The 23,245-nt window shown below is 38.3% G+C and overlaps 1 protein-coding gene across 4 annotated transcripts in view; it reads left to right on the top strand.

Moving 5' to 3' along the window:
• Positions 1-2,329: 2,329 nt before the first annotated feature.
• The window catches only part of ATG7 (autophagy related 7), a 263,555-nt gene continuing 242,639 nt past the window's right edge, over positions 2,330-23,245 (top strand). For all 4 annotated transcript variants that reach the window (XM_074283897.1, XM_074283896.1, XM_074283894.1 and 1 more), the window contains exons 1-3: positions 2,330-2,435; positions 17,048-17,240; positions 18,212-18,266. In XM_074283897.1, coding sequence (XP_074139998.1) covers positions 17,063-17,240; positions 18,212-18,266 — 233 coding nt within the window. In that variant the 5' untranslated portion in view covers positions 2,330-2,435; positions 17,048-17,062. The remainder of the gene's footprint in view (positions 2,436-17,047; positions 17,241-18,211; positions 18,267-23,245) is intronic.

Here is a 23,245-nt window from a genome sequence, read left to right as displayed (position 1 = left end):
TGGGATGTCACATCTAGCTTGGAAAATTCAATCTTATTCATTGAAAATGGGAAAGGACTGGTGATAAAGAGCCACTTCAGAATTCTATCCCTCTTTAAGGAAAAGTGGCCACACTAGAGAGGGCCAGAGAGGAGTAAAAAGCTCTTTGAAGGTCTTTTAAATTTTGCTCCTACAAAGTACACAAGAATAGAACACAACATGGGCCTCATTGCACCCCTAAGTTAGTAGTCCAGCTAAATGAAGAAGATAAAGCCTCAGATACTTTATATGACTTGGCCATATAGCTGCGAATGAGTGATAAGTGTCTGGACTGGAACCTATACTTCTTCTATCTCCAAAACTCACATTCTTTCCAGACAGGACCATCCATCTTCCTTATTACACTTGCTTCATGGTGATTAATCTCGGTGTCTCAATATTCTCCTTGTCCTGACTTAATCCTGGGCATGGCTCAGCCAGGGTTTACCTTGGCTTCCTATCCACCTGTTAGGTTAACGCCTATACTAGCTCAAGAAGAAAAAAATTAGATAAAGATAAAAATAAGAGTCCACCACAAAGTTTTATCTATTCACCAGGACATCTGGGTATCTGCCTTATTGCTGTCTTCTTCCCTTTGCACAGAAGTTCCAGAGGTCATGATGTCTGCCTCTCAAGGAGAGTTACATCTTGGGGCTGAGCTGCCTGGATGTTGAATAGTACAAAGTTTCACCCAATTCACTATTTCTAGTCTTACTTGAATCATGCTTTATTTCTAACCACCCCAGAAATTTTGTTGTCTTGCTATTTTGTCCCCTCCTGATCTCTCTTCCACTGGCATAAGGACTATTGGGAATCCTTGCACTGCAAATGCTAGTGCTGCCTCAGATAAGGACACAATAATTCATTTCTCTATGGTTCCACTTACAATCCCTGTAAATTTCAGTTTCCTATCGTGTATCCCACTCCTTCCTATGAGGAGGTAGATTTCTTAAGAGAATGGACTATCTTGCTCTTGACTTTATATTTCCAGAGCCTAATGGGGTGCGTGGCACATTATAGGCAGGTCACAAATGCTTTTGTATTGATCAATCTTCCTCTTCTGAATGCAACTAATGTGGGATTGCCTATTCTGAGTAATCTCGGAGTTTAATATAAAAGAAGTACAGGATTAAGCAATGTAACGTTATCTGGAGTTAGAGAGGGAGAAACCAGACATCAAAGCTGGCAGTTCGTGCTATCCAAAATCACATCATCCCACAACTGGGACTGTAAGCGTCCAATCCATAGGTCACCAGGATCTTCACTGTGAAATATTCATTCGGGGCACTAGTCCTGGTCATACAAAGACAAAAAACCCTAAATTTCTCTTCTTGGAAAGGGTACATTTCTATAAAATGGACAGAAAATGTAAACTCCTTAAAAAGGTTTGATATATTTTTGTCTTTGTACTCACAGGGCTTAGCACATAGTAGGTACAAAATGATTATTTGCTGAATGATTGTACTTAACAAGTGGTCATCTAGCTCTTGCTTGAAGACTTTTTTATTTTATTAATTTTATAATTATGTTTTTGACAGTACATATGCAGGGGTAATTTTTTTTTTTTTACAACATTAGTCCTTGTATTCATTTTCCCAAATTTTCCCCTCCCTCCCTCTACTCCCTCCCCTAGATGACAGGCAATCCCATACATTTTACATGTGTTACAGTATAACCTAGATACAGTATATATGTGTAAATCCCATTTTCTTGTTGCACATTAAGTATTGGATTCCGAAGGTGTAAGTAACCTGGGTAGACAGACAGTAGTGCTAACAGTTTACATTCACTTCCCAGTGTTCCTTCTCAGGGTGTAGTTGTTTCTGTCCATCATTGATCAACCGGAAGTGAGTTGGCTCTTCTTTATGTTGAAGATTTCCACTTCCATCAGAATACATCCTCATACAGTATTGTTGTTGAAGTATACAGTGATCTTCTGGTTCTGCTCGTTTCACTCAGCATCAGTTGATGTAAGTTTCTCCAAGCCTCTCTGTATTCCTCCTGCTGGTCATTTCTTACAGAGCAATAATATTCCATAACCTTCATATACCATAATTAATATGTAATAATATCCTACATAATAAATGTAGGATTTGACTCAGAACCTGACTCCCAATCCACTAAGTCTTTCCCACCCTGGATCCCAGAGGCAGCACTGGACGGCTGGAGGAACTCGTGAGGTACATTTCATTCAGGATTGGTCTTTCTTGATTGGCTCTTCTCTGTTTGGCCATGCCCAACATCACAAGAAGTCACGCCCACTTTTCTTTAGGCTACTGTCCCTCTTACTCCTTTTGCTTTTCTCTGCCATCCTCGCAGTCCCTCCGGAGCATGCGTACTCTTTTGCTGGCAAAAGTCCCGCCCCAAGGGGCGGGGTGGGCATACGTCATCAGGGAGCGCGGGGAAGAGACGCTGCGGTAAGCTAGTCGCCGGCCGGCTATTGCCGGGGGTTTCTGAGGGAAAGTTTGGGGTCGCCGAGCTGTCTGTGACCATGACATTTCGAGACCCAAGGGCAGCCTTAGTGCTCGGGCTCCCGGGTGCAGGGGGCGGGGCCGGGGGCCGGATCCAGAGTGCGTGCGGCGTCCTTGGCCGCGGCTCTTCCCGCCGTATCGCGGGTGGGGTGACGGAGATGCGGCTGTCAGCCGGCCCGATCCCGACCTGGTCCGCTTCTTCCCGAGCCCCTAGAGTCTCTCGTGGCCGAGCCAGCCCGGAGGCGGGGAGGGTTGGAGCGGGCAGAGAGCTCGGAGCAGTCCTTGTACAGCGGGGGAAACTGAGGGTCGGGGCCGCCGCCGGGGGCTGGATCGCGAGGCTCCCCCCCCACCCCCGCCCGCGGCTCCTTGATCTGTTCTTCCCATGGGAGAATTCGAACCTGGAATTCCTTTCGCCTTCGTGTAGCCCCGGCTGTGGTGTGTGTGGAGAGCGGGGGAGCGCGGAGAGACACGGGGGCTGCAGCGGGGCTGGGGGGGCGGAGCCAGAGCGCGCCCCGCTCGGGAGAGGCTGCGCAGAGCTGGAGCCGCTGGGGTCTGTGGGCACGAGACCCCCCGCTGCGAGAGGTCGGGGGCGGATTGTTGGACGCCTCTTCTAGGGCAGAGCTGTCTAAGAGGAGCCTGAAGGAGCAGCAGAGGAGGAGCGCACTCCCCTGTGGGCGTGGGGAATTCCTCCGTCGTTCCCATTCCACACGGAGTCATTTCAGGAGGGGGCACTATTAAGGGGGAGAACATTCCAGACGTGGGGACCGCCAGTGCAAGGGTGGAAGTTTATGTGAGGACCAATTAGCAGGAAAGTTCGAGGCCGTGGAGTTGTGTGAAATAAGTCCGGAAAGATGGGGGGGGGGTCAAGATTCTGGGGGCTTTTTCTGGACCGGGCTGAAGACGTGAGCTTTATGGCCTTTGGTGATGGATTACAGGCGGTCACACACCCGGTGCCTAACCGACATTGACGCTGTCAGTCTGTGTTTTGGGAGTGTCCGTTTGGCAGCTTGGGGAGGGGATCCTGTGGAACTAGGAAGGCCCGGTCTTCCTATAGACGTTCTGAGAGGTGTGGGTGGGTGCGGGGAAGAAGGAAGTGGCCCAACGGAGAGCGGTGGAGATCCAGAGTTGTAAATCTATGATTTGTAGTGAGTGCCCATAACAGTCTAAAGAAATGAGGAAGTTTGTTTTGTTTTTTGTTTGTTTGAGAAAGGCACTTTTGGAACACGCTGAGTTGAGATACCTTTAGGATATTCGTGTGTTGTGTGTATACACGCACTCTAGTTAGCATTTACATAGCGCCAACTACGGGCCAACTCTTAGAAAGTATTTCATTTGGTATAAATATCTTCTCATTGGATCCTGCGTAGCTCAGGGAGATCGTTGTTAGACCGGTTTAATATCTGTTGAAGAAACTGAGGGAAAAGTGACCAGCCCAGTGGTCACACTGCTGAGTGCGTGGTGAGGGGCCCCGCACGCCGTTCTGAGTGCCTCCAGCTGCCTTTTATCAGGGTTTGAATGATTGAAGCTAAGGGAACCCTGGAGCTATGTCCCCGAGAGTTCAGATAAGAGGGAAGAGATGGAGGAGGTCTCTAAAGACTGCTGTAATAGGTGTGAGAGTAGTCGGATGATCCAGCCGAGGAGTCTGAGGAGGAGTGATTAGGAGGAAGAACCAAGGGTGCATTTTAATAGAAGCTAAAGAGGCAAGATAGAAGGAATTACATATACATGTAATATACATTGTGTGTGTGGAAGGGGGAAGGGCAAAAGAGCTTCCCGGAGGAGGCAGTGGCTGGCTGTCAAAAGCCACAAAAAGATACAGTAGAACGAAGACTGAGAAAAGATCTTTGGATTTAATAGTTAAAGAGATTCTTCTTATCCCATGGTGAGATTTAGAAAAAAGGGGAAGGAAACATAATGAATATAGATAATAACTTTGGGGAATTTGGTTGTGAAAGAAAGCAAAGAGGGAAGGAAGGCTAGAGAAAGGGGAAGGGAATAGCTTTTGGGAATGTACTTCCTAGGAGGGAAATGAGCATATTTTAGGCATGTGGGAGCAACCTTTCCTTAAGGAAGGAGAGCTTTGAGGTGAAAGGAGGCTGGAATGTTCTAAAGGGCAAAGTCCAGAAGAGACTACTTGAGATGGGATCAGGAGTATAGCCTACAAGTAGGGGGTTGGCACTGGCTAGGCAAAACTTAACTCTTTATCAGAAACTGGAAAGGGGGTAGGGCAAAGAGAATTGGGGATACTAAAGAGGCATTTTGCTGAATAGAGGAGGATGGTTTGCTTTTTTTTTTTTTTTTTTTTTAAAGCAAAGTGGAAGACAGAATTCTCTTATTTTAAAGTTCAATTTTAGTTGGTTTTATTTTTTTCCCAAATTAGATCCTCCTCTCCCTCCCACTTCACCCCCTCCCATGTGAGAAAACAAGAAAAACAAAATCCCCATCATGAACACGTATAGTTAAATCAAGTTCCTGTGTTGGCGTTATCCAAAAAATTGCCTCAGTCTGCACTATGACTTCATCACCTCTAAAATTGTTATGATTGCATAAATTTTCCTGATTGCAATTACTTCACTCATTAGTTTACAAGTTTTCACAGGTCTCTCTGAAACCATTGCCCTTTATCATTTCTTCTATAACTTGTTCATTGATAGGTACTCAGTTTTCAGTTCTTTGTTACCACATATGTGTCTTTTTTCTCACTTTGATCACGTCGGCATATAGGCTTTGTAGTGATATTGTTAAGCTTTTTTTGTGCAGAATAAGAACACATTTTCAATACATAGGTGGGTAATTAAAAAAAATTGAAGAGCATCAAAGAAACCTTGTAAAATGCAAAACAAAATACAAGAGCAGAAGAAAGTTCAGGATTGGACCAACAAGCAGGGCACTAAGATTCCTGTTCTGTTAAATATATACTTAAAAAAACAGACTGTATGTAACAAATTCAGTTTCATACGAAATCGTTGCCTTTCTTTGTATGTTTAAATGTTTGTATTCACACTTATATAAAACATACTTTTCAAAGATACTGAAGGGGGTTGCCAGAGGGATGTTAGATCCTTTGGGAAAACTCAGATTTTTATTAGTAAGAAGAAAATATGATGTGAAAGATCTGGGATAAGAGAGTTTTTTAATAGTAGAGTAAGAGATCCTAGCAGATTCAGTGGAACATGAGGCAGAGAAATATATAGACTGTAGGGATAAGAATGAGTGCAAGAGAATTTTCTCTCCAGACACTGACCCTGAAAAGTGGACTAAAGTAAATAGGAGCTGGGACTATTTCTGATATATCACAGAAAATGAAAAGTTAATGTCATTTCCCTCTCTTAGGCATCCCTTCTCTTTTTAATTGATAGAGCTGTTTTCATTGTCTTCCCTTAGATATTTAAGTCATGTCTTATTTTAATGGATATTCTGTGGTCCCAGATCTTTTTTTTTTTTTTTTTTTTTTTTAACATAGCACCTGTACAAACAAGGCTGGAACCTTCTATATGTATCCCATATTTTACTCAGCACAAACTTTACTATGTGCTTGTTACAAGATATAGGTACAGCTGCAAGATAAATCTTGATACTTCATCAGGTTATACTAGGGAAGTGGGGTTGATAAAGAAGTTGATTTTTTGGAACTTTATATATTTATTATATTCCAATATTAATAATTAATAAGTTGCTTCCAACTGTTGTCTCATTTCTACTAATTAGACTAAAACCTTTGAAAATAAAGATTTTTTTCTTACTCTGTTACCTTATAGCACCTAGTTGGTTCATTGCACAGAGGTGTCAGTCAATCAATAAATATTTATTATGTTTTCTGTGAGGTGTCAAGTACTATGCTAAGCATTTAGGGATACAAAAAAAGAGATAAAAATATTTCTTGGGGGCAGCTAGGGGGCTCAGTGGATAGAGTACCAGCCTTGAATTCAGGAGGACCCAAGTTCAAGTCTGGTCTCAGACACTTAACACTGCCTAGCTGTGTGACCCTGGGCAAGTCACTTAACCCCAGCCTCAAAAAAAAAAAAAAAAAAAAAAAAAAATTACTCCCTGTACTTCCCTTAGTGGAAGAGATAAAAGGCAAAAAATTTTGCAAGCTTTGGACAGGATTGTGAGATTATTTCAAATGAGATGACAAATACATCACAAGCCAGTTCTTTTATCAGCATTATATAAATGTTAACTATTATTACTATTAGGGAAATTGGAAGTAACAGAGAAAGGATGCTAGAATTAAAAGGGATTAGGAAAGAGTAGAAGGGCGGATTGTAGCCAAGACTAAAAGAAATCTAAGGAAGCTAGGAGGTGGAGATGAGAGAGAACGTTCCAGGTAGAGAGACAAGCCCAAAGTCTGGAGGTGAAGTGTCTTGTTTGAGGAATCACAAGGTGTCACTAGATTGCAGACTGTATGGTAAGGTGTGAGAATCCTGGGAAGGTTGGAAGGGAGAGTGTTATGAAGGGCACTGAATACTGAAGAGACTTTTGTGTTTGATAGTTGGGGGCGTTAGGGAGCCACTGGACTTTATTGGGGAGGAATGTCACATGGTCATAACTCCACTTCAGGAAAATCACTTTGGCAGCTGAGTGGAGGATGGGTGGGAGTGGGATGTGCTTAACGATATGATGACTTGTTGGAAGGGAGGGCAGCATTGTTCCTTGGTAAATCTCATGCTTTCTATCAGTTGGTAATTGCTATCATTGTCCTTGGCACAATGTTTCATACTACTTCGGAGGAGGATTTAAGTGGTAGGAGCAGCATAGGGCACACTTCAAGCCTGTGACTGTATTCAGTCATAAAAAAGGAAGTGACTTCAACAGGTGGTGGTGTAGACAGTCTATCCTAAGCATGGGAGCAGCATGGACAAAAAGACATGGATAGTATAGATAAGACCAGGGAATAGGAAGTTTATTTTGGCTGAATCTTAAAGTATGTAGAGGATAATAGTATGCAGGAAGTTTTATTTTTTATTCTGTGGGCAGTGAGGAACCACTGAAAATTTCTGAGTAAAGGAATAGTATGTTGAGAAAATGATTTGGGCTTCTTGGTGAAGGATAGTTAGGGAAGGCATAGGTTGAAGGGAGGAAGAACAGTTAGTAGTGGGCTATTCTAATAAAATGGGTGAGAAAAGAGAGACTTATGTAGCATTGGAAAGAATACATATATTAGTGCTATCAACTGATAAGGGAAATAGAGCAGGAAAATTCAAAGATAATGCTAAAGTTAGAGCCCAGAAGCCTAGGAGATGGTCGTGCAATCATTAGAGAGAAAAGTTAAGGGACAGGGCAGGTTTGGGGTAGACTTCATTAGGAGTTCAGCTATTTGTGAAGACATAGCCTATACTTCATAAAGGGTTTGGGAAAATTATGATGATTCTGCCTTTCTCACTGAAGTAATGATTTCAGATGATTTAAGAGAAAGCAAGTTTAGCTTGATTCTCTCAAAGGACAGATCATTTCTTAAGATCCTTGCTCATTTTGTACTCATTGTTCTTGGACATTCCCAGAAATCCTTATTTTATCCTCTTAGAGCCCTGCTGAGGAGAATTAAGATATCTTTACTACAGAAACACATCTATCTAGTGAATGTGCATATCAAAGGAAGTAAAACCAAAATGTTTTTATATTGTCCATTACTGAATATGGAAATGATATTCTTTGTAGGTACCTGAGTCAAAGTAATGCAGTTCTTCCAATTGACACTAGGTAAAATAAGTTATTCTGTATAATATATATGTGTGTGTGTGTGTGTGTGTGTGTGTGTGTGTGTGTGTGTGTGTGTGTGTGTGTGTGTGTATTTTCCCTTTTCTTATATACTTTTCATTTCATTTAGGAACTTTTCAACCTATCATTTGCCTTACATCCATTGGAAAGTTTTGTAGATGGGCAATTTTTTTTCCATTTTTTTTTTAAATTTTTATAATTATAACATTTTCTCTGACAGTACATATGCATAGGTAATTTTTTTTTTTTTAACAACATTATCCCTTGTACTCCCTTCTGTTCCGAGTTTTTCCCCTCTTTCTCTCCACCCCCTCCTCTAGATGGCAGGCATTCAATGGGCAGTTTTTGTAGAAGAAGAAAATTTCATTTTCATCTAAGATGTATTTTGTGGCATAAACAATTTTGTATGGACTTGTTTTCTGCCCCTCATTAGCTGTTTACACTTCAGGTATCTGTGGGTCCATGTGTGGGAACCTAAAAATAATTAGGTATGTCTGCATCCTTCAAGATCACAGAGCTAGAATCCGACTGAGGCAGACAGCAAAAGCCTATGCTGTGATTTTTTGCATTCATGCTCTATAGTTACATTTCTGTCCAGTTTTAAGGTTTGTAAAGTATCTTCTCCCCTCACCACAGCCCTGTGAACTAGGAAGCAGAAAGAATCCCTTTTATCAGTGGCCATCCAGGTCATCAGCAATGAGAGTCATATCTCTCCAGGCACAATGCTCCCCTTTTTATTTCCAAGTATGATTGCAAAATTTAAACAATAAAACCCAGCCATTATGTGACACATCAGTAAGAGGAAACTGATTTGTGTAATAAACTACAGCTCAGGATGATTCAGTATGGGCTAATTGGCAACTTTGATCCCAAAAGCTTGCTTTGTTTTGGTGATGTGGCCCGTAGGAAGTCTCAGGAAAAGTTAGAACTATGATAAGATATATCCTGGACTCTACGAATGGTGTATTCTTATTCTGTTGTAGAGTATCTCATTTTTCTTGCATTAATGCATCCTAACTTTGCATCTTCTACCTTGGTTAATAGGATTCTTGAATTTAAATGATACCCAGAAATTCTATTCTAAATACTTTAGGTATCTGCTACCTTCTCCCTAGTCCTGCTGAATATTACAGTCCCCAAAGAAAATGTTATCAAACCTTTATAGTTACAGAAGAAGAGGCAAGAGAAAGAAAGGGCTATTCTTATTTAATATTTTTAGTTACATGCAAAACAATCTTTTTTACATTTATTTTTAAAACTTTGAATTCCATATACGCTACTCTTTTCCTCATCCCCACTCCTTGGTATAAGAAGGCACATATGAAGTTATGCAAAATATTTCCATAAGTTATGTAAAAGAAAACATAAATTTTCCCTCTCCCCCAAAAAAACCCTCAAGAAAAATAAAGTTTAAAAAGAAAAGTATGTTTCAATCTGTATTCAGACACAATCAGTTCTTAGAAAGGGGCTGTTTCTAAAAAATAGTATTTTATTTTTTCAAATACATTCAAAAGACAACTCTCAACATTCACCTTAGCAAAGCTTTGTGTTCCAAATTTTTCTCAGAGAAATTTCATTCAAAATAACTAGATAATATAAAATATTTGGGAATCTACCTGTTAAGGCAAAGTCACAAACTGTATTAACACAATTACAAAACACGGTCCACACAAATAAAGTAAGATCTAATCAGTTGGAAAAATATCAAGTGCTCATGGATAGGTCAAGCTAATATAATAAAAATGACAAAACTACCTAAATTAATCTACTTAAAGCCACACCAATCAAATGGCCAAGAAATTATTTTAGAGCTGAAAAAAATAATAACAAAGCTCATCTGGAAGAACAAAAGGTCAGAAATTCCTAGGGAATTAATGAAAAAACAATGCAAATGAAGGTGGCCTCGCTGTACCAGACAGACCTAAAACTATATTATAAAGCAATGGTCAGCAAAACTATTTGGTACTAAGAAATAAAGTACTTGATCAGTAGAATGGGTTGGGTTCACAAGACACAATAGTCAATGACTATAGTAATATAGCCAAAGACCCCAGCTTCTGGGATAAAAACTATTTGGCAAAAATTGTGGGGAAAATTGGAAATCAGTATGGCAGAAACTAGACATTGATCCACACCTAACACCCTCCACCAAGATAAGATTGAAATGGATTCATGCTTTAGACATAAAGAGTTATAAGCAAATTAGAAGAACAAAGGATAGTCTATCTCTCAGATCTGTGGAGAAGGAAGGAATTTGTAACCAAAAAAGAACTATGCATTATGGAATGCAAAATGGATAATTTTGATCATATTAAAAATTTTTTTGTACAAACAAAACCAATACAGATAAGATTGGAAGGGAAGCCATAAATTTGGGGAAAATTTTTACATCCAAATATTCTCATAAAGGTCTCATTTCTAAAATATATAGAGAATTGACTCAAATTTATAAGAATTCAAGCCATTCTCCAATTGGTATGGTCAGAGGATATGAACAATTTTTAGATGAAGAAATTAAAACCATTTATAGTCATATGAAAAAATACTCAATCATTGATCAGAGAAATCAAAATTAAGACAACTCTGAAGTATCACTACACACTTCTCAGATTAGCTAAAATGCCAGGAAAAGATACTGATGAACTGGGACACTCTTACATTGTTGGTGGAGTTGTGAACTAATCCAACCAATCTAGAGAGCAATTTGGAACTATGCCCAAAAGACTATCAAACTTGGATTAAAAAGTGTTTCTACTGGACCTGTATCCCAAAGAGATCATTAAAAAGGGGAAAAGGACCTATGTATGCAAAAAATGTTTGTAGCAGTCCCTTTTGTAATGGCAAGAAACTGGAAACAGTGGCTGAATAAGTTATGGCATATGACTGTTATGGGATACTATTGTTCTGTAAGAAACGATCAGCAGTATGATTTCAGAGAGGTCTGGAGAGACTTAGATGAACTGATGATAAATGAAGTGAGTAGAACTAGGAGAATATTATACACGGCAACAGCAAGATTATATGATGATCAATTTTGATGGATATGGCTCTTTTCAACAAAGAGATGATTCAGGCCAATTCCAATAGACTTGTGATGGAGAGAGCCATCTTCATCCAGAAAGACTATGGGAACTAAATGAGGATCACAACGTAGTATTTTCACTCTTTTTGTTATTTGCTTGCATTTTGTTTTCTTTCTCAATTTTTCTCCTTTTTTATCTGATTTTTCTTGTGCACCATGATAATTGTGAAAATGTTTATAGAAAAATTGTATATGTTTTAACATATATTGGATTATTTGCCATCTGGGGAGAGGATGGTGGAAGGGAAAGAAAAAATATTGGAACACAAGGTTTTGCAAAGATGAATGTTGAAAATTATCTATGCATATGTTTTTAAAATAAAAAGCTTAATTTTAAAAAATAAAAAAAATTATTTCCCCCAAGCAATTCAATATGGGTTAATTAAACATGTGCAATTCTTTTAAACATTTTCATATTCATCATTCTGTGCAAAAAATATCATCACCAAAGGGGTAAAAAAACCAAGAAAGGAAAAAAAACCACAAGCAAACAACAACAAAGAAATACTATACTTTGATCCACATTCAGTCTTTATAATCTGCTTTTTGGGTGCAGATGGCTCTCTTCATCCCAAGTCTATTAGGATTAGCCTAAATTACCTCATTAAAGAAGTAAGAACCAAGTCCATCACAGTTGATCATCACATAATCTTGTTGTGTGGTGCAATGTTCTTTTGGTTCTACTCACTTCATCCAGGATCAGTTCATGTAAGTCTTTCTAAGCCAAAAAGAACTATTTTTCTTTTTCTTTTTCTTTTTTTTTTTTTCCCCTGAGGCTGGGGTTAAGTGACTTGCCCAGGGTCACACAGCTAGGAAGTGTTAAGTGTCTGAGACCAGATTTGAACTTGGGTCCTCCTGAATTCAGGGCTGGTGCTCTATCCACTGCACCACCTAGCAGCCCCCAAAAGGACTATTTTTCTAAGGAACAAGGGAATTCATTAGTAGTCTTAACTTTTTCACCTTTTACCACTCACTTGCTGATAAGACCAGAAAAGGCAATCCTTATATATAAGTTTAGTGTTTACTTCTACAAAATAATATGAAACAAAGATATTTAATATTTTCATTTTTATCTGAAATTTGGACCAAGTGAATAGGTATGGGTTGATTATGGGCTAGGATAATATATTACAATTTGTTAACTATTATTGCAGGATAAATCTTAAATTATCTGGGCAGGGCATAATATATTTCCTCAAATTTAACCAAATTCCTACTTATAGGTCTTCTTACCTTCCTTGTGATTCATAACTCACTTTTTTTTTTTAATTTTCTGTAGCACAAGCACTCTAATGCCCATGCCTCTTTAAATATTTTAATAATGATGATGTACAATAAAGCATTAATCTTAGCTTTTGTATTGTTTGTGTTGTTCCTCCATCTGTGTGCTGTGGTGCCCTGTTGTGGCACAGAGATGATAAAAGAATTCAAATTCTGGCAGGTCTTTACCAAGCTGGAATAAAAATTTAATATGGATTGGGTAAAGTGGTACAGTAGAGAATGCTGGACTCAAAGTCAGAGGGATCTTGGATTCAAATCCAGCCTCAGAAACTTTCTAGCTGTGTGACCTTGGGCAAGTAATTTAACACCTGATGGACTATGGATCTGTGACCCACCTGAGACAGTATGGCCCATAGGGTTGATGAGGGATGAGAGTACCGATGGAGAGGTTAGGCAGCAATGGGTGGAGTTTTTTCCCTCCCAAGCTGGAGTTCTAAGCAAAGGAATTCGCTAAACCCAGAGGCTATGGTAAAAAGAATTTATTGTTAAAGAGACACTAAGAGGGATTCTCTTGGTGGGCATATCATTCTCAGGGAAGAAGTGATCTGCAAAAAGTCATTTTCTGAAGACCTATTTTATGTATGAGTCTAAGGGAAGTCTCAAGTAAATGTGAAATCTTGCCTGGAGTTGTGACTTTCCCCAAGAAATGCTCTAAGACTTAAGATCCTGTTTTAAGTCTTCAGTTTGGCCTTGTTATATTTCACTCCCCTTTATGCTCTGAGAGGAGGCAAGACCACTTGGGTTTGTAGATCAAAGGAGACATTTTTTTGGTGATTTTACATAATTTTACAGGACTCAGGTCTTATAAAGTTTACTCTTGTCAGGGTCACAAAAGACTCAGATATGACTAAATCGATTGAATGACAACAAATGGGCCCAGTAGTGGACAGTCCATTGTCTGAGGAACAGCTTAGATAACATTGGTCTATGTTGGCCACAATGTTGAATTTTTTAGCTCTGCTTTAGGCTGTTTATTAAGATTCCAAGTCCTCATAATCTGCTTCCCTTGGGGCCAGTCTCCTGGAACCAAGCTGTTATGATTGTTAATTTGCACTTCCTCCTCTTGTTCCCTCTCCACTCTCTCTTGGTGTCCTCCTTTCCTCACTTGTGTTTAATGATCAGCTCTCCAGAAAACTCCCACATCTACATTTCCAGTCCAGGTCTCTCTCCTCACCTTGAGTCCTGCTTCCCTAACTTCCTTTTGGATATTTCAAACTGGATGTTTCACTGGCAGATATTAACATAGCCAAAGCAGAACTTGCTGTTTTCTCCCTGAAGCTATTCTTTTCCCAGCTTTCCTATTTTTGTCAGCATCCCACTGCTCTGTCTTCTAAATTCACAGGCTTCATGTTTTCCCTGCCTCCTCATTCTTACCCACACTTGCAATCTGTGCCTTCCCAACACTCTAAATATCCACTCTTTTTTCCACCCACATTTCTACCAGTCTACTTCAGACCCTCATCACCTCTCACCTGGACTATTACAATAGTTTCAAGTCTCTTTATTCCAGGTCATTGTCTTCACAGGTATTAAAGTGATTTTTCCTAAGGCCTAAATGTGACCATGTTACTTACTACTCTAGAAACTTTGGTGGTTTCCAATTTGTCTTCAAGATCTTTAAGCTTTAGTGGCTTAAAACTGCTCTAAGACTTAAGATCCTGTTTTAAGTCTTCAGTTTGGCCTTGTTATATTTCACTCCCCTTTATGCATTCACATTGGCCATCTTGCCATTCCTTATGTGCAACTCTGCATCTCCATGTCCTGTCCTGGCTGTTTTCCATGTCCAAAGTATGCTCCATCCTTACTTTGGTTGCTTAGAATCTGATTTCCCTCAAAGGTTAGTTCAAAAGCCATATACTTACTGCTCGAGCTATTTCTTGACCTTCCCTTCCCTCCACTTCTTCATTGACTGGTCTTTATTTGGTTTCTACTCCCTTTGCAATGGAAGCTGCTTTAAAGCAGAGACTGCTTTGATTTTTTTTTCTCCTCACTGCCTGATACTGTGTGGCACATAGTTGGCACTCAACAAGTGGTTGCTGGTTGACTAGTGGAGAGGTCACAGGCCTTTGAAGTGCTTATATTGTTAGTAGTGTCTGTCCTATTTGACTCTTTTTTAAGATTAACTAAGTGAGGCTATTGAGAGTAGAGTGCATCTATAGTCTGAGTTGTACAGTGTGTCAGTGAGTTACCACATAAGGAGGTCACTGTACTGTGCCCTCAGATCAGGAACAAGCAATGCTACAATATAGATTGGTCATAGATAAGGAACTTAGTGGCTAGGATTTTATCAGGAGAATAGATTAGGAGCTGGAAAGGGCCTTGAAGGCCATATGATCCAGTGGCCCCCTTCATCTTATAGATGAGGAGACTAATGTCTCTATAATTCATTACACTAGTATTTAGGGGCAGAGCCAGGCTTTTAACCTTGGTTTTTACCCAAAAGATTCCCTTCCCTGATCATAGCTTTTTAGGTTTTTCCTCTCCAGATTGGGGAGGGGAGAAGTCACATGCCCGTATACATACACACAATCATCTATATGTATATTCATACACACATATTCTTGAGTGATACAGATGGACTTTGGGTTAATATATCTAGATTCACAATGTCCAGGCATTTATTGCATGGTTTCATCATTGCTCAAGGCCTTCAGACCACCTCAGAACTAGTGAATTTTGGAGAAATGGGAGAGAGTTAGCCATTGATTTCAGCCACTGAGCACATTCTCTTGAGAAATGGCCTTGTCCTGTTTAAAATTTCTCAAGGGTCATGTGTTTCAGATGTTTTTTTAAAAATCTCCCTTATGTAAGTCATTTTCTTATTATGGAAGTAGCGTCCTCTAAGTGGTTCCTTTAATTTATATCCTTTCCAGATGTAGTGTTGTGTTGAGCATTAAGTGTTTTTTGTTTATTTTGACTTCTTAGCACTTGTAAAATTTAATGATCAGAAATTATCAAATAAATGAAAAATTTATTACTATTAGTTGGAAATTTGGATTTATGTTGGAGGGTGTGGTGGTGGGAGAGGATGCTGACTATCTCTAGTGAGAAGGAGTTTAAATATGGCCCTTTTGTCCCTTCCCTCCCTCCCTCCCTTATTCCCCTCTCCCTCCCTTCTTCCCTATCCCTCCATCCTTCTCTTCCTTCTTTCCTTCCTCCCTCCCTCCCATTCCTTCCTCTCATTTCCTGACTCTTCTTTCTATAATTTCTGTTTCCTTATTATTTGATTTGATTAGAAATCACTGATATTTAAAGACATTAGCAGTAATTATCTCCAGGGGCTTTGGGGCAATTCTGTATCTATTGGATGGAGAGCTAGGCCTGGAGTTAGGAGATTCTGGGGTCACTTAATGTATGTTTGCCTCTATTTCCTCAGAAATAAGCATAATAATAACACCTACCTGCTAATGTTGTTGTGAGGAGCAAATGAGATAATATTTGTAAAGTGTTTAGCATAGTGCCTGGCACATTGTAGGCACTTTATAAATACTAGCTATTATTATTATTAACTATTTTGTTATTTTATTTTCTTAGTGAAATCATATATATGTGCTAAGCCCCTCATCTTCTAGAAATAATTACCTTATATTTATATACTCTACATGCTGTTTTGTTTTTAGGTATCTAAAGTACTTAGACATAAATATAAAGTAAATATTTTATGACTACAGAGAAGGAAGGGGATGGATATTTTATGACTACAGAGAAGGAAGGGGATGTAGGTAGTAATGGAAAAGTGAGAAGAGCAAAAGAGAGTGTATTACTTTGAAAACTGGAATCTCATCTTGGGATAGACAAACATTTCATGGATCTAGACTGAATGGAGTTCCTTGTAATGAAAAGAACATTCTCCAAATGTAATCTTTTAGAGTAAGGATGGGTTTATTTTTGTATTTATATCCTTAGTACTGCCATCTTAGTGGTTGGTACAAACTGTGCCTCCTGTATGGGGACATAGAGCTGGAAAACTCCTTAGAGATCACCTAGTCCAGGAGGTATTAACTTTTTTGTGTATTATGGGCCCCTTGGGCCATTTGATGAGGTCCATTGGACATCTTTCCAGAAAAATATATTCAAATGCATAAAATAAAATACATGGGCTTACAAAGGAAACTAGTTACATTCAGATATATTAATCAAAATACGAAAAATCACGGACCTCAGAATATGATGTCCAAACCCTTTATTTTACAGATAGGGAAATTTGGATCAAGAGAAGTTAAGACACTTCCTAAGGTTTGCATAGACACTAAGGAATAGAGTCAGTATCTGATGCCAAGTTTTCTGACTTCAAATCTTGTGGTTCTTCCCACAATACCATTCTTCTTCCTCTTATAAATGCTTATTGATTGATTGGTTGCTTTGGTTACAAATTTGATGGTTTTTTTTTTTTTTAATTGGGATTGTTAAAGTATAATTCTGAGGCTGTTTGTCATAGGGATTATTTTTGTTTTTTGTCTGTACTGCTCAAATACAGATCTATGAATAAAGAATGGCAACAGCTACTGGTGAGACTTGTCGTTCGCTGGGCTCTGGACTCTCCAAGTTGCAGTTTGCTCCATTTAGTAGTGCCTTGGATGCAGGATTCTGGCATGAATTGACCCAGAAGAAGCTTAATGAGTATCGCCTGGATGAGGCACCAAAGGATATTAAGGGTTATTATTATAATGGTAGGCTATCCTAAAATGCATCATGACTTGCTTTCCTTCAAATGTATAATTAAATTTCATTTATGTTTGAATTAGCTTTATAGTTTATTAATCATAAACTTGGTTTATGACCCTCAGTTTCTCTTCATGTGCCCTATTTTTTGATAAAACTCATTTTCATCTCTCCCCACAAAATATAAAAGTAAAAACAAAACCTGATATATTTGCATTTCTTCTTAAAGGTAGAGAAGAGTTTTTTTTTTTTTTTCTAATCATTTTACTGTTACAGTTGTAAGCAGATCATTTATTCTTAGTAGATAAGGGCCAATGGAGTTGCATGGGCAGTTTTATTTTTATTATTATTATTTTTTAAATTAAAATGTTTTTAGCTTTTTATTTACAAGATATCTGCATGAGTAATTTTTCAGCATTGACTCTTGCAAAACCTTCTGTTTTTTTCCCCTCCTTCCTCCCATCCCCTTCCTGTTGGTCATTTCTTACAGAACAATAATATTCCATACATTCATATACAACAATTTATTCAGCCATTCTCCAACTTATGGGCATCCACTCAGTTTCCAGTTTCTGGCCACTACAAAGAGCGCTGCCACAAACATTCTTGCACATGTGGGTCTCTTTCCCTTTAGTATTTCTTTGGGATATAAGCCCAGTAGTAACTGCTGGGGCAAAGGGTATGCACAGTTTGATAACTCTTTGAGCATAGTTCCAAATCTCTCTCCAGAATGGCTGGATGTATTTCCAATTCTACCAACAAAGTGAGATTGTTGGTTTTTTAAAAATTTTATTTATCTATGAATTCTCTGTACTACCTTCTCAGTCCTTCTCCTGAACAACCAGGATTAACAATGTAGTCCTGACTCCTTTAAAGAGGAGTGGGTGGGGGAAATAAGCATTTATGTAATGCCTACTATGTGGTAGGCACTGGGTTAAATACTACCACTATTTACTGATTTGTTCTTGTTTTTGTCCAGGTGATTCGGCTGGCTTGCCAGCACGTTTGACTTTGGAGTTCAGTGCTTTTGATATGTGAGTATATGGTCAAGATCTGAATTGAGGAATATGGTTTGCCTTTGATGATATAAAGTGTGTCATTATGGGAGATGCTCAGGCCCTTATAAGCTGAGCCTTTGGGATTTTACACTTGTTTACTAGAAACTCTCAAGATCCTAGGACACATGGTAATTGATTAATCAACATGCATTTATTTTAAAATGGGACTTTCCTCTCAGTTGAGTTTTTATACTTGTATTTTAACAATACAGCCAGCAATCAAAATTAATTGATCATCAGCTATGTGCTAGTCCCTAATATGGACGCAGAAATATTGGACTTGGTTTTGTCTTCCTTGAACTTATTGCTTAGTTGAGGAGATAGGGCCTGGAGAAATGAAAATGTTAAATAGCATTTCAAAATAACAGCATGAGAAATGTCACAAAGCAAGACATAACCAATAAGAATTATGAATTCAACAGAGAAGGGGAGGAATCGGTCTGAGCTGAGAGGATTAAGAGAGATTTCATACAGAAGAAGAGCATTGCCCCAGACTCTGTAAGAGACAGAACCTGGAGAGGCAGGGAGAAGGAAGGGAAAAGGCATTTCAGACAGGGAATAACTTAAGCATGAATGCAGACAGTCTAGGCCAAAATATGTTCAGAGCAAGAGTCAGCAGAACAATTCAAATGGGTCTAGTTGAAGAAAAGTCAAAAGAAAAAGGACATCAGATACCTAGTGAAAGAGCTTTATAGAACTCCATTGAAAAAATTTGAGCCAGAGTTATGTGACGACAGTGGAATTTTATGGAGATTTGTCCATTAATATGCTATAAAGAATGAATTAGAGAATAAAGAAAATAAGAATAGATTTGTTTTTACCAAATACCTTAGAACAGCTTTATGAGAAAAGTAGTGCAAGTATTATTGTGCCTGTTTTATTGATGAGGAGAATCTTAGAGAGGAAAGACACATTCTTAACATCACAGAGCAGCAAATAACCTGGCCAGGATTTAAACCCATGTCTCCTGCATCTATATCTAGTGTCCTTTCTATCAGTTTTCTTTTGAGACTGAGAATGAATTAGGCCATTACAATCCAGGCAAATGGTGTGGAAAGAGCTTTAGTGGATTTGTGATCACAGGGGAAGCCAGGGACTTTGGAGTCAGTGATTCCAAAGTTCCAAACCTGACTACCTGGAGGAATAGTATTATCATGAGAAGAAATGGGAAATTTAAGGGGCAGAAATGATTTTGAGAGCAAGATGAGAAATTTACTTGTAGACATATTTCATTGGAGGGGATATCCAGGTACAAATGCTCAGTAAGCAGCTAGAGCTGTGAGGCTGTAGAATGAGAGGAAGTTGAGGGTCATAAATGTAGTTTTTAGACATTATTCATGTTGAGGTTAAAAATGATAATTGAGCCCATGGTTATAGAATAGATTAGTTAGATCTCTGAGAAAGATTATAAAACTGGAAGAGCAAAGTTTTTAAAGAGGGATCAGAGAGTAGCAGACAGAATCAAGAGCAGCTCAGGAAGTAAGAAAATATTACCAGGCTACCAGGATTGTATAGTTTAGTCATTGTAGGCAGGATGGGACATGGGAAAAGGCATGAAAATTTGTAGTTTGGAAGCTACTAGTAACCACTTTTTTTGAATGTGTAGGAGTCTTTGGAACGGGTATCAGCAGAAGCTAGATTGCCACTGCTTTAGGGGAGAATAGATGGGGAAGAAGTAGAGGCAATAGATTTAAACCATTTAAAAAGTTTAATTTAAGAATTTAAGTTTCCATCAGTGAGTGAGAGAATCCTTTTTCACTCTGTTTTTTTAGTGTCTAAGCAGAGACTGGCCTAAGAAGTTTATTGGGACAGGTAGTTAGAGACTGTTCATGAACATCTATTTGACCCTGGTAACTAATAAAAGTTTTTGAGCTTAGGTCCTCAGTTAAATAGTTCCAAAGGAAATCTCTACCTTTTTTTCTTCCCTCTCCAAAAATCATAAATTTTATTCTTTTTTTCCCCCAATTAAGTTGCAAAATTTAGTAACATAACTAAATCTAAGGGAGTATTTGTCATCATTAATATCTTTAAACATATGTTTGTATCCTTTGTTGCCTTCCAGGATTTTATGAACTTTTTATTCTATTATTAATTTCTTAGAATATTAAATTCTAGTGATCCATCCTTTGTCAAGCAAGGATTCATTATTCATTTAATTTTATAATAATTAAGATACAGTGAGGAGCAGCCTGCAGATTTATAAATAGGAACAGACTATCATTATATGATAGTCAAAACCTAGAACATGAAGTGTAGTAAATATTTATCTAAATTAAATCTGGCCTAGCTTCTTTCATTTAGAAGCTAGTCTTGAAGTTTATGTTTTGTTTTGTTTTTTTTTTATTTCATTTTATCAGAAACATTTTCCTTTCATAACTTGCTTACTATTAAGCAATGATTTTAGGAAAGAATCAGTCAAAAAGTTTTGTTTAAGCTTAATCAAGTGATATTTCCATCCCTTATTGCAAAACTTGAGCTTCCCAAGTAGTTGTAGTCAGGGAGTTTGATGAAGGAGAACCCTAGGATTTTGTAGTGTGCCCTGGTGGTTTTTTCATGAATTTTAAAGTAACATCTCATTTATCTGAAGGTTATTTGCCTGGCAGCCTTAAGTCTCTGAAACATAGATGAGAAAATAAGCAAAAAAAAAAAAAATCCAAAACAATATCCTGAGGAGCCTTTCAGTAACCTTTATGCCTCTCACACATGTGAGAGCTTCCCTATATTTGCACTCAAAACCTACATTTTTGTTTTAGATGCAAAACTAAAAGCCTAAGTTATCCTTCTTAGTCAAGAGCAGATCAGAAGCCATAATTTGGAAAGAAACTGTAAAAGTAAGTACCTTGACACCATCAAGAAGTGATTGGCTTTATAAGAAAGGAGAAGAGGGAGATTTTTATGAAATATAGCAGTCTGGTACCATGTAGTTACAGTCGTGATACAACGTTAATAACCCTTCATAGGATTATTATAATATTTTATGTTATAAGTGGTGTTAGTAGTGACTTTAAAAAGAAATTATTTTCCATTCATCTTGTTTCAAAAGACAGAGAAATAGTAAGATTTTTAGTAAGATTTTTATTCAGAATGATAGCAGTAAGCCTTGGTACTTAAAGGGTTAAGATTTAATAAGCTAGAAAACATTCTTGTATATTACATCTCAATTTGTTCCTTGACAGTGTCCCAAATCAATGAGGATGACCATAGCTACAACAGAGGCAATGGCTTTTTTAAAATCACAGGTCGTTTCTTAGACTTCCTTACCATCCTCCATAATGATTACCCAACAGTGCTAGTCACTGGGATGGGCGCTCTGGCTTCCAATATGCCACAAATTCTGCCACTTAATTTTTCTCTGAAACCTCAGTTTCATCAGTACCTTTCTATCTCTATCTCTAAAACATCTTTCTTTCCTTTGAGGGTATTTCTAGGATTAATGAGTCACAGAAAGTGCTTAGAGCTTCCTAGACAAACAACTCTTCAGCTAGCCGTTCCCATGGTTACTGATGGACTCCCATAGATAATACTTTTTTTTTTTTTTTTTTTTTTTTTTAAGAGGCCATTTGTACTTACATATTAACAGTAGCCAGAGGTATTCCCAGACTTTGTTGAACTCTGGTGATCCTTTTGAACTGCTCTTAGGTAGCTCTTAGATAGTAAAAATCTGAATTTGTATAGATTTTCATGAGCATGGCTTTCTAAATGTTCTTAACTTAACCATTCAAAAGGTTGGACTAGCTGACTCCTGCAAGCTCTCCAATTCCAACATTCCATAATTCCAATGATTTGTTTTCTCTATCCTCCATATTGTGGGATTTGCAAGAGAAAAATAATATATAGAATAAAATGTAATAGAAAGAGCTGTCTCCTGGCTCTTCAGTTGCAATCTGGCTTTTGGTTTAAAACTCAGCCCAAATGCCACTTCTTCCTGAAGCCTGCCTTGATCTTCTTGGTTGGTAATTCGCTTTTTTTTTTTCTCAGACTTTAAACCAATCTGTTTTGCATCTATTTCTTGAATGCTTTTATGTAGTAGAGTATTTTCTAGTCATCTATTTGGATCTTATTTACTTTCTTCTATTTTTTAAGTTTCATAAGGGCAGAAACCATGGCTTATTCAAGTTATACATCTCCTTCAGGGACTGCACAGAATTGAATGAATGTATCACTTAATACCTTCTCCTGGAGAAGTTTACAATATAATACGTACAGAACTATTTGAAAAAAAAATAATACTTATATTTGAAGTTTAGAGAGCTCATTGGACTGGAGTATTTTTTTTTTCTTCCCTGAGGCTGGGGTTAAGTGCCCAGGGTCACACAGTTAGGAAGTGTTAAGTGTCTGGGACCAGATTTGAACTCGGGTCCTCTTGAATTCAGGGCTGGTGCTCTATCCACTGCGCCACCTAGCTGCCCCCCTGGACTGGAGTATTTTGAAGAAAAATTTGGGGTAGGGATCATGTCTTCTCTATTTTTATATATTCTTGGGGTGCCTGATGCACTCCCTAATATATGATGGCAATAATTCTTATTCCTTATAAACAATCAGTATGATGAGAAGAGTGAGAATGAGGAAGTTTTCACTTACCAGCTTTTCTACTTCTAAGGAATTTTGGATCAGTTTTCCAATACTCATACTCTCCTTCCTTTTTATTGTCCTCTTGAGCCTGCGAGATCTGTAAGGGAAGCTTTTGTAAGAACCTGTGGCATTATGTCATGCACATATATGTATATAATGGTCAGATGCTGCATACTTCTTGTTGATTTGAATCATTCGGAGGGTTTTTTACTCAGCAGCAGTTCTGTGCTCCACATTGTGTTGGGAATAGGAATATAAAAGTTTATATGACATAATGATTCCTGAAATAGAATGATCAGGCTAATATCTGTGAAACCTTTTATTATTTGTTCAATTATACAATCCAAACTTTTACTGCTTTTGGAGTTCAGAAGGGGATGAGA

Source organism: Sminthopsis crassicaudata, chromosome 1, assembly GCF_048593235.1.
Source record: "Sminthopsis crassicaudata isolate SCR6 chromosome 1, ASM4859323v1, whole genome shotgun sequence".
In the NCBI taxonomy this organism is placed as follows: domain Eukaryota; kingdom Metazoa; phylum Chordata; class Mammalia; order Dasyuromorphia; family Dasyuridae; genus Sminthopsis; species Sminthopsis crassicaudata.
Note: the sequence above shows the minus strand (reverse complement) of the source record. Positions and strands in the feature narration are given on the sequence as shown.